This window comes from Sander lucioperca, chromosome 7 (assembly GCF_008315115.2).
Source record: "Sander lucioperca isolate FBNREF2018 chromosome 7, SLUC_FBN_1.2, whole genome shotgun sequence".
NCBI lineage: Eukaryota > Metazoa > Chordata > Actinopteri > Perciformes > Percidae > Sander > Sander lucioperca.
Window position 1 is genome coordinate 10,218,625 of NC_050179.1, and position 12,012 is coordinate 10,230,636.

Below are 12,012 nucleotides of genomic sequence, written 5' to 3' on the forward strand. Positions count from 1 at the left end.
ATGGTCTCAATTGCTAAGTCCAGGTCCTCTAGTACAGTAAGTTTGCAGGTGATGGTTTTGAAAATGACTTTATGTTTAGATTTTAGGGCTTCCAGAAGACGGCTTTGATGTCTGCCGTTGATTGACAGGTGTGATTGATAGTTATTTGGCAGCACGGTTCAGTTTTTGCTGCGTCTGCATCTAAGTGTCAATTTAAGAGCTTCACCTTTCTTTACCTTCGTGTACTATGTACTAAGTATTGCTGCAAAAATGAATCAATGAATCCATTAGTTGTCAACTATTAAAGTAGTCTTAAGGGCTGCCAGGTTTGATAATGTATTTAACAATTTATCAAATAAAAAAATGCAACTGTTTATTTCTCAATTCTTCCATCCATTATTCCCTTGTTCCCATCCAATTTGTGGCAGTTAGGCTTAGGCTGTTATTGTTGTTTTCATATTACTGATAATTGTTGATAATATAATTGTAATAATATCTGTTATTGACAATTGTTTTCACAGCGTTGGGTCTTCACCTTTTACAGCTCCACAATTATACCACTGTTAGTCAACAGAGCATTTTCTTTCGTGGGACTGAAAAAGTATATATATTTTATGGCAATAAAACTAATAAAGCAAAGCAAGTATTTATATCAAATAAATGCTGGCAAAAAAATGATATTGCTTTCACCCACCCACACCTCAGTAAGTGTAGTTTCAGTTTTCTATTCTAAAAGCACAACAGACCGCTGCATCAGATTCTGGAAAATGATAGACTGTCGGTACCCAACCCACAGCTTAAAATGCTACGGATCAGTGAGAAACGTACACAATTCTTGTTTAAGTATACGGAAATACTAATCTTCCCTCTTTCATAAGAAACCTCATCATGGGTGTGATCTTAATGGGTGTGGAAACCACAATGGCTGACACCCAAAATGTCTCTTTTACCCCACCTTAACTGCAAATACCCAATGAACTATATTACATGACACTGGTAGTGTGGGATCAGTTGGCTCATCCATCCCTGTCAGGACAGGGACTACTCAAGGATCATGAGAACAGCCAGGATGCTACTTGAATGGGTGATACCATGGCTCACTCTCTACCTTCCACTATCTTCAGCCAGCACTGGTATGTACACTCATTGGCACACAAAGAGAGCTAAATCTATCAAATCCAACCTTATTGTCTGGCACTGTCTATTGAGTATGAAGAACCTATCCTGGGAATAAAATTTGATAAATTCGACCTAAAATGTTGATAATACAAATATAAAGTCTGCTTATATCTGACATTATTGATATGTTTTTTTATTTTCAATTACAGTTCAGATGGTGACCAAAATGCCAGTAATTACAGGTAAAAAAAAAAATTCAAAGATGAAAGATACCAAACCAAAAATCGTGTAGAATTTGTAATTTGTAAAAAGTATAATCAATGTTTTTTTTCTCTCCACAAACTAGAAGTGAGACTTGCTCAAAGAAACCAGATCTGCAGTACATGGGGTAACTATCATTTCAGGACTTTCGATAGTGATTTCTTCCAGCTTCCCTCCACTTGCAACTACCTCCTTGCATCCCAGTGTAAGGGAAGCTATGACAGTTTCAATATTCAGTTAAAACGGCAGGAGATGAATGGGGTCACCACCATTGCGAAGGTCACCATGAAACTGGAGGGGGTCGTTGTGGAATTAGCCAACACTTCCATCAAAGTCAACGATAAACTGTGAGTCTGTTTTGATAATGTGACTTTTCATTACCAGCTGATGTACTGGTTGCAGTGATGGTTGATGTTGATTTTTTTGCCCCCCTCTAGTGTCACTATACCATTCAGTCAGGTTGGCATTTCAATTGAAAGAACTATCTCCTATGTCAAAATCGAGGCAAAGCTGGGTTTGGTCGTCATGTGGAATGAAAAAGACGCCCTCTGGGTATGTGTATTCATTATGTGCTGTCCATTGCACTTATGTATAAATACTATCTGATATTGATTTGTATTATTATTTTGATAACTTACAGATAAACAAAGACACTGAGCCCTGAAAATATATACTGTACAATATATTTAGTTTTACTAAATAGATTAGAGAATTTAATGAGATAACATAAAGATTAATCCATGTTAAATCAAAGGCAAGGAATTGCATAACGTTAACTGTAGTTAAGAGATTTCTTCATCATTTATTTTCACCTGGTTTTAAGGTTGAGCTGGATGCAAAATTCAAGAATCAGACATGTGGCCTGTGTGGTGACTTCAACGGAATACAGGTTTATGATGAGTTCATCAAAACAGGTAAATACTAAATAATAAAGCTAAAAACAATCTGCACAAAATCAGTCTTCACATTTGCTAAAACCATTTCACCTCTAGAAACAGGGGAGTCTGTAACTCTTGAATATTATGGTGAGGCCTGGAAGGTCAATGGTCCAACTGAAGCGTGTGAAGAAATCTCCTCACCAGTCGCAAAGACCTGTGCAAGTGAAGTAAGAGGAAATGGATCTGCTGACCCACATAAAAACCTCTGTGCGAACCTGCTGTCAGGACCTGCATTGCTCAGCTGTCAAAACCTGGTTGCTACTGACTCCTTCATGAGAGCCTGTGTGAAGGACCTGTGCCGCTGTAAAAACAGTACTTCATGCTTGTGTTCAACCATATCAGAGTACTCCCGTCAGTGCGCTCATGCAGGCGGGAAACCACAGCAATGGCAGACAGCACAACTGTGTGGTAAGAACTACAATCAAAACATGTATATGTTCGAGTGTACGCTTTGATTTTTTGATTTTTTTTTTCTGTATTTATGTCAGAATCACTGTTTCTAAGTTGTACTTTTATTGTGTGTTAAATAGCAAAAACATGCCCTTTCAACATGGAGCATAAAGAATGCAGTAGTCCTTGTACTGACACCTGCAGCAACCAAAAGAGAAGCCACGTGTGCGAGGATCACTGCGTAGATGGATGCTTCTGTCCAAATGGTAAGTTTCCTGATTTTAAAACCAGCACAGATGAGGTTTGTAGTCCAGCAGATGTCAAAGGGTTTATTTCAGTTCACACATTTGATTAATTCATGCTCTACAATTACTTCAATTGTGCTCTTGACTTGAGAGTTGTGGTAACAACAGAAGTTATAGATTTACTGGTCGGCTAGCAGCTGTGTTTTGGTATGTATATGCCTACAAATACATAATCAATTGCGTCATGTTAATAAAGTGAGGTTATCACATTCATTACATTTGTCCTTGTCCTCTCAACACTATTCTAGTTGAGATGCTACATTGGATGTAGCTTTGGCTGTGATCAGTTAGGTGCACATATACAATGGTGTAGCTTAATGTACTGCAACTTAATGGTGAAAGTTGTCAGGCCATGGACAACGACATCTAAATGAGGTGCTTGGATTTAATGCAGCTTGGTTTTGATTTTGGATGGAGATATGTGGAGATACTCAAGATCATGTCTAGTAAGAAATGTTGTTATCTTTGACATCTCGTTAACATATGTTAAAATGACAAAAAAATATATTGTGTATGTTCTGTTAATTAATGCACACAAATTATTAATGGGGTTTGCATGTTAATAGCAGTTTACTTTACATACCAGACTAATCATGTCATTGTGTTTCTCCCAAGGGACTGTCTTTGACGACATTACACAAAGTGGGTGTGTTGCTGTTGACTCGTGCTCCTGCTTACACCACGGCAAGCCGTACAAGCCAGGGGAATCATACTCAAGGGCATGTCGAAACTGGTAATAACTCCCTATTTTCAATAAAATGTTAATAAAAAACAATAATCTGTCCAGTTGAATTGACTGAACTCTGTTGACAGCACCTGTACCCAGGGTCAGTGGCGCTGCAAAGATATGGACTGTCCTGGTGTCTGCTCTGTGCTGGGTGGCTCCCACATCTCCACCTATGATGGTAAAACTTATACTTTCCATGGAGACTGCTCTTATGTTCTCTCCAAGGTAAGGCATTCAAACTTTAATTAATGAATTATTTAATTCACAGACAAAATTACAATACTTGTAACTAAGCAAACAGTTTGTATTTTATATGCATTTTTTTATCTTCTTAACTTTAGGAAACAAATGGGACTTTCAGTGTCCTTGGTGATCTGTCCACATGTAAAAGATCAGATAAATCAACTTGCCTGACTGCAGTCACCCTACTACTGCCTAAATACATGGTACAATTACAATATATTATGGTTCTCTCCTAATAAAGTAAAAAAAAAAAAAATTATAGGATTTTCTCCATTTAATATCTGTTGGAAAGGTTTAGGTTTTTAGCATATTGTCATTTTTTCCTACTGCAGATGATTGTAGTAGAAGCCAGCGGACATGTTTTGTATAACAAACTGATCACTCAGCTACCTCTTTTCATGGGTGAGTGGTTGTTGTTGTTGTTGTTGTTGTTGTTGTTGTTGTTTTTCATTCTACAATAAAATCACAATTTCTTTAGTTTGCTCAAATTAAAACAGTCTCTTTATTTAATGTGAAAATGTTTTCCTTCCCCGCAGATGACATTACGATCTTCAAACCATCGACATTCTTTATTGTAATCCACACCAACTATGGGCTTGATCTCGAGATTCAGCTTTCACCCATTATGCAGATCTACATCAAAGCCAGTGTTTCCAATAAGGGACAACTCATGGGTGTGTGTTTACTTCTTTTGATTAAAGTGTAAAATATCCACCTTTTGCAGTGGGTATGTTATAAAGTATTAAGTATCAATATCTTTATTCAGGTATTTGTGGAGATTTTAATGATGTGCAAGCTGATGACTTCAGAACCACAAATGGATTAACTGAGGGAACGGCTGGGACATTTGTCAACACCTGGAAGACCAGGACAAGCTGCTCCGATGTGACAAACATACTTGGGGACCCCTGCCTTTTGAGCATAGACAATGGTAGGTCACCGACATCGTTCTCCGCATTTTAATATCAATCTTCACAATATTTTACCGATAAACATGTTTATTTGTTTTTGTAGAGAAATATGCCAAACATTGGTGCGCCTTGCTGTCGGACCCAAAAGGGATGTTTGCAATGTGCCATTCTGTAATAAACCCAAAACGCTATCAAGATGTAAGCAGTGATTTATTTTTGTATGCATTCTAACGTATGTGTATATGTATTTGTGTTATTTCACTTATTTAACAATTTAACATTTCAACTATTCATTTAGCTTGTTCCTGCTTCTCTCCACAGTCTTGTATTTATGACACCTGTGCCTGTGATAACAGTGAGGAGTGCATGTGTGCTGCCATATATTCCTATGTCCACGCATGTGCTGCTGAAGGTGTCTTATTTAATGGATGGAGAAAAACCATATGCGGTAAGTTAAATCCAAACTATTGAATGTGAAATAAATAAAGTCTGTGTTTGTTAATAATATTTAAACACCGATGAAACCTGTTTCATTTCAAAAGAGAAATACACGACTGGCTGCCCTTCTACTTTTGTGTATGACTACCAAATGACAAGCTGTGGTCGCACCTGCCGCTCTCTTAGTCAGTCAGACTTAACATGTGCGGTTGAATTTACCCCGCTTGATGGCTGCGGCTGTGCTGAAGGAACTTACCTGAATGAGGTGGGTGAGTGTGTGTCAGCCTCACAATGCTCCTGCCATGTGGGAGACACACTGATACGCCCCGGGCAGGTCATCAGCGTCCATGGACAAACCTGGTGAGGATTTCAATATTTCCAGTAAAATTAAAGCAGAACAATGTTTTCTAATAATTATTTTTGGTTATCTTATGTTTTATTAGTCACCTGACAATAACAAGAAGAGTGAGGGAGAGAGAATGACATGCAACAACAGTCTCCAGCAGGATGCGAACTGGGAATGTTGTGGTTCATGGTCGATGCTTAACACCCAGGCCATCAAGGCTCACCTAGAGCATTTATTTTTAACTGAACGAAATTATCCTAGATTAGTGGGTCCCAAGTGTGGGTCAACTTTTAAGCAGAATTTATTTGGCACAGTGTTTTATTTTTATTTTTGAAGTGCGGTTTTCCAAAAGTAGATTGCCTCGCACATCATAGCGGTCTCTTGAGGGTCTCCACTGCTAATTGCAGAGATGGAGCTTGTTTAGGGACTGTTCATTATTTAATTAAGGGGCCACCGGAGGAGTTTCGTGGCCTCTAACCTAAAAAGACGTGACTCTCCCCTCATCAATAATAATTTTCCTATGACCCTCCAAAATGATTTGAAAAAGAGGAATGACCCTCCCCTTGCGTGCAAGTTTGCACTTAGCAAAGAAGTACAGATACCATTTGATTTTTACAGCCATGACATACATGCGTTAACCTCTGCATTCTCATCTTACACATCACACTCCTCTGTTATGGTGTGGTGGCCATTTCAGTAGATTTACTCACTAACATAGTTGTGGAAACACAATAAGCATGGAAACTAAATGCACACTTCATGCATTACTGCATTACTTCAGATACTAAGTTACTCCTCTAGTAAACTAGTATTCATATGAAATAAAACAATAAGACATTGAGACCATTCAGCAAAGGACACTGGGATATAGGCTAACCAATTCAACACTGGTTGCTATGGACTTGTCACTAGGCTTCATCATTGTATACTTTAGCACATAGGTAAAGCTGCCGAAGCTGAACATTATATTAACATTATATAGTTTATTTTTAAAGCAGATTTTAAGTTACATTGTAACAATTTAACAATTCGCCCTTATGAAATCCAATCGCGGCACGGCTGTTTTGGAACGCAATAGACAGCCGCTTAAATTCAACTAAAATATAACAGTGAACAATCAGTGTTGGACCTACAGACTGTTGAGATGCCTCTCCAAACTCACCATAAAACGTTAAGACACGTTGAGAAAAAAAGATCCCTATTTTGCCGTAATCCAATGACATGGAAAAAAAGTAATCCACAGCGATAAGTAGATCCACAAAAAGGTAAATGATACGTGTATCCAGCAAGGCCGATACACGCGTCACATTCACCAGCCAGCTCCGAACAGGTGAACGAGGCCTCTCCAGTATATGAACTCTGATGTATTACCTATCACCATTTAGTTGTTTTGTGTTATTTAAGATATTTATTTAATATCTGGTCATACCAGATGTAATTATTCCACTCATTTTTTAAACAATGCAATTACCTGTTTGAGCCACCAGGGGGCAGTGCTCCTCCTGCCCCCCCCAGCAAACTCCGCTCAGCAAACTCTTTTCATGAATAAAAAAGATGGGTGACCTCCCCACCCAGACTAAAAAATGTTGGATGACCCTCCCCTCAGCATAAAATAAAAAGACATGACCCTCCCCTATTTTCCTCCGGTGGTCCATTCCATAAATACCGAACGGTCCCTTATTATTAGGAAAACCCCCTTGAGATGTATCATCTCGTTTTCGAGGGGGTCCTCCAACAGAGGTATGGCAAAGTGCATTTGCACTTTGTTTAGTTTTATTTTCATTTTGAAGGACTGGAACGTCTGCATGGGTTTCCTCTCAAGGCTTTGGTTTAATCCCTTAATCCAAAAACAGTATTCTGTGAAGAGGAATCACTCAACTACCCATGTGAATGTTGTTATCTGTTTGTATGTGGGAGAGACCAGAGACCAGTCGCATGTACTGTACAATGCTTTTCGCTCAGTATGTGCTAAAATAATCATCAGCTCCCCTGCAAACAGCAAAAACTAGCAAGAGTTAAACTTGCGTGTCTTTCTATGCATTTCAGCTCCTGTCATAGTGGAGAACTAAGATGTACAGGGAGCCAAATAAGTGAATGTAGGTACAAAGCACTTAGCTCATCATATTATTCCTTATATAGCAAAGCACAGTATGAGCAACACAAAGCATACAGTGGTTTCCTTTTTAACACACTATAATTGTCATCAGCATGCACCGAGCCAATGGTTTTTTTCAACTGCTCAAACGCAAAGCCAGGTGACATGGGATCCGAGTGCCAAAAAAGCTGCCAGACACTGGACACAGAATGTGTAAGATTGAGACACTATTTCATGACTTTTGTTGAATATTCTACACATGTATACTAAACCAAGAGGATGACATGCTAAATACATTGCTTTTACACTTTATACTGTAGGTCAGTACACAGTGTATGTCAGGCTGTGTATGTCCTGCTGGCCTGCTCTCTGATGGAAAAGGAGGCTGTATTACAGAGGAGAACTGTCCCTGCACATATAATGGAGACTACTATAATTCTGGACAGACTGTCACTGTGGACTGCAATACCTGGTGAGCCATTTCATTATTTCCACACCAAGGCAGTGCTCTGTCATTTCACAGTTGTGTAGGTTTTTTTATTGTGTATATATAACGTGCCATCACTTAATCTTTTTAAATCATAGCACTTGCAAAAGGAGAAAATGGGATTGTACACTTCGTGAGTGTGATGGAACCTGTACCATATATGGAGAAGGGCATTACATCACTTTTGATGATAAGAAATTCTCCTTTAATGGAGACTGTGGCTATGTCTTCGCTAAGGTATTGCACAGACTTTTATTTAGTCTTCGTGATTTGTCAAAAGTCAGTCTTGTAGTACTGACATCGATATCTTGCAGGATTACTGCGGGGACGATATGAATGGCACCTTCAGGGTCCTGACTGAGAGCATCCCATGTGGAACAACTGAAAGCATTTGCTCGACTGCTATCAAGCTCTACTTAGGGGTACATAACACTATTATATGCACGTAAAATTAGTTTTAAAATGCTGAAAATAACATTGCAGTTTTACAAATGAGCATGTTTTGTTTCTTTCAGAACCATGAAATTGTTCTTTCAGAGGAAAATGTCAGAGTTATCAAACAAAGCCAAGGGGTGGACATACCATATAAAGTCCACACTATGGGCATATATCTCGTCATTGAGGCAAAGAATGGTCTTGTTCTCATTTGGAATAAGAAGACAACACTCATGATCCAACTCAAGTCCACATTCAAGGTGGGTGAGGAGATATACAAGTGTTCAGATAAATGTTGACAAGGTTGACATTTTATAAATTAACTAGATCTCATTATATCCCAGGGGAAAGTCTGTGGTCTATGTGGGAATTATGATGGAAACATCAAGAACGATTTTACCACCAGAAACAAAGAAGTTGTGGTTGAAGCCCTTGAGTTTGGAAACAGCTGGAAAGTGTCACCTACCTGCCCTAATGCAAACACACTAAAAAATCCCTGCATGCTGTACTCACACAGGCAGGCATGGGCATTAAAACACTGCAGCATTATTAACAGCAAAGTATTTGCTGGTTGCCACTCAAAGGTAAGTAAACAAAACCAGCTCAATGTCTCTCAATGACTTTCTGTATAATTAGCTTGCATAATATAATTAAGCCTCTACTTACATTAACAATGGTTTCCTTCAAAAAGGTGGATCCAAAAAACTATTATGATGCCTGTGTGACAGACACATGTTCCTGCAACACAGGAGGAGATTGTGAGTGTTTCTGCTCTGCTGTAGCAGCCTACGCAGCAGCCTGTAATGAGGCCGGAGCTTGCGTGAAATGGAGAACTCCCACAATTTGTCGTGAGTGTGTTATTTGTTTTTCTGTGAGGAGATAAACCGAAAAATACACTGTATGATCGTGATGACTATCTGTCAGCATCCCCTTTTGTCATTTAACTTATAGACTTTAAAAATAAAGTCAGACTTTTTTTACATGATTAAGTGATCTGGTCTTGTATATTGTCAATATTCCTTTATTTTGTGTTATTAGCTCTGTTCTGTGATTTTTACAACCCCGATGGAAAGTGTGAATGGCACTATGAGCCTTGTGGAAAAAAATGCATGAAGACATGCCGGAATCCCTCAGGAGTATGCTACAATCACATTCCAGCATTAGAAGGTACCAATAAAATTAAAGTAACAGTGTATGTATTTTAAAGGTTAGAATTGGAGAGTTGACCGTGCATGATGTTTTCTAGTAAAGCCAATTGTGCTTACTGTTTTGTTATTGACTTTTCATTCACTTTACTACGCACTTTTAGCTTTCTGTCTGTACCTGTGCTAGTTCTGCAATTTACAGTAAATTTAACTTTTTAAGGCTGCTATCCAAGTTGCCCATCTGAACGCTCTTATTTGGAAGAAGATACCATGAAGTGTGTGTCACAGGAGGAATGTGGCTGCTATGATAACGAAGGGAAGCATTATGAAGAAGGTGTGGTCATGCCTCCAAGGGAAAATTGTCAAAACTGGTAGGTCACTTTCCATCTTATTAATGCTTCAGTTGGTGCAAAAGTTAATAATAACCTTTATATTGTTTTTACAAAAGCTGGCATAATGGAATAATAATACAAGGCAAGATCACATGTGAGCTGGTTGAAGAATGTAGACTAAAAGACGACCCACACATGAACTAACAGGGTTAATATAAGTGTGCCTTTGTGAAATAAAGTGACCAAATTCTTGCCACACCTTCTATTGCACCTCCCCTCCAATGGGATGCACAGCAAGTTGCCAAGATACCAAACCAGCGCAGTCAAGTAGCCCCCCAGGCTAGAGTGTGTTCCATTTGGAACAGGGGAGACATGTCCCCCCCACTTTTCAATATCCAGTTTGTGTCTCCCATACTTTCAAATTTGCTTTATAGTCTCAGTGATCGGCCCCTATTTTAAACAATAAATAAAGTAATACATCTTCTTTGTATATATAGTTTAGCACTACTTTTTCTGGAAGACTTTATCATTACGATCAACTTAATTATTTTCTGGATTTTGTCTTATCATAGTCCTTAAACTTATATAAAAATGCAGTAAATGGGATTCAAATAGAAAACAACGCCAGGAAAATACAAGTTCACTGGTGCGATGCTGCGTCCCACGCCATGCCCAACACCAACATAATACACCATACGTTCATGCATTGTTTAAACTTTTCTTCTTTCATTTACCTTTAGTTATTGTTCTTCAACAAAGGTTAAGTGCAGCTATAAAGTCCAAGGTAAGCAGGCTATGACCATTTCTGTTATTAATCATTACATACAGATTAAATTAAAAAACAGTAGGAATCTATTAAAACAATGAAGATCTATATAATTCTTATATAATTATTCATTTTGCAGCTTGCACCTGTTTATATAAAGGGAAGATTTACAAGTATGGAGATACAATCTATGACACAGAGGATGGAGATGGAACCTGTATCAAAGCTTTTTGTGGGGAAAATGGAAATATTACCAGAATCATGAAGACTTGTCCAACTTCATCCACAACAACTCCAACAACAACAGCCTTTGTTTTTGAAACATCTACCACAACAGTGACAAAAGAACCTACCACATCAACCGTCACAGGAGAACCTACCACAACAACAGTTACAGAAACACCTACCACAACAACATCCACAGAAAAACCTACCACAACAACAACAGTGACAGAAAAACCTACCACAACAACAACAACAGTGACAGAAAAAACTACCACAACAGTCACAGAAGAACCTACCACAACAGCAGTTACAGAAACACCTACCACAACAACTGTCACAGAAACACCTACCACAACAACTGTCACAGAAAAACCTACCACAACAATAGTCACAGAAAAACCTACCACAACAACTGTCACAGAAAAACCTACCACAACAACAGTCACAGAAGAACCTACCACAACAACAACAGTGACAGAAAAAACTACCACAACATCCACAGAAACACCTACCACAACAACAGTCACAGAAAGATCTACACCATTGGTTGATTGTAATTGTAAGTGGTCAGATTGGAAAAACAATCATTACCCTCATGTTGAAGATGGAGACTATGAACCCATTGAAGGAATTACTGATATAGATCTAAGTGTTTGCAGAAAACCTCTGGAAATACAATGTAGAGCAACACAATACAAGGATATATCTTTGAACGAACTTGATCAAAAAGTAACATGCAACTCAACACATGGACTGATCTGTCATAACAAAGACCAAAGTATACCTCCTATTTGTTATGACTATGAAATACGAGTGAAATGTTGCAATAACAAGTGTAGTGTAACCACTCCTACTCCCATAACAACGGTT

At 38.5% G+C, this 12,012-nt stretch overlaps 1 protein-coding gene and 1 long non-coding RNA gene across 2 annotated transcripts; one reads left to right on the forward strand and one right to left on the reverse strand.

Annotated features, from left to right (window-relative positions):
• The first annotated feature begins 1,013 nt into the window (after positions 1-1,013).
• LOC116038566 (mucin-5B-like) lies at positions 1,014-11,182 on the forward strand. The gene is made up of 28 exons (XM_036003166.1): positions 1,014-1,112; positions 1,308-1,340; positions 1,445-1,706; positions 1,797-1,911; positions 2,183-2,273; positions 2,352-2,705; positions 2,828-2,953; positions 3,608-3,725; positions 3,806-3,944; positions 4,061-4,165; positions 4,295-4,364; positions 4,499-4,636; positions 4,729-4,893; positions 4,977-5,071; positions 5,195-5,321; positions 5,416-5,671; positions 7,704-7,753; positions 7,865-7,965; positions 8,073-8,224; positions 8,338-8,476; positions 8,554-8,661; positions 8,755-8,934; positions 9,019-9,258; positions 9,366-9,522; positions 9,713-9,841; positions 10,040-10,190; positions 10,892-10,935; positions 11,175-11,182. The coding sequence occupies exons 1-28, from the start codon at positions 1,034-1,036 to the stop codon at positions 11,180-11,182; spliced, it is 3,732 nt and encodes a 1,243-aa protein (XP_035859059.1). The 5' UTR covers positions 1,014-1,033.
• Positions 11,183-11,260: 78 nt separating this feature from the next.
• Positions 11,261-11,500, reverse strand: LOC118495398. The gene is made up of 3 exons (XR_004897787.1): positions 11,462-11,500; positions 11,348-11,377; positions 11,261-11,293 (listed from the first exon to the last, which is right to left on the reverse strand). It is a non-coding gene; the product is annotated as an uncharacterized LOC118495398 (long non-coding RNA).
• Positions 11,501-12,012: the final 512 nt, after the last annotated feature.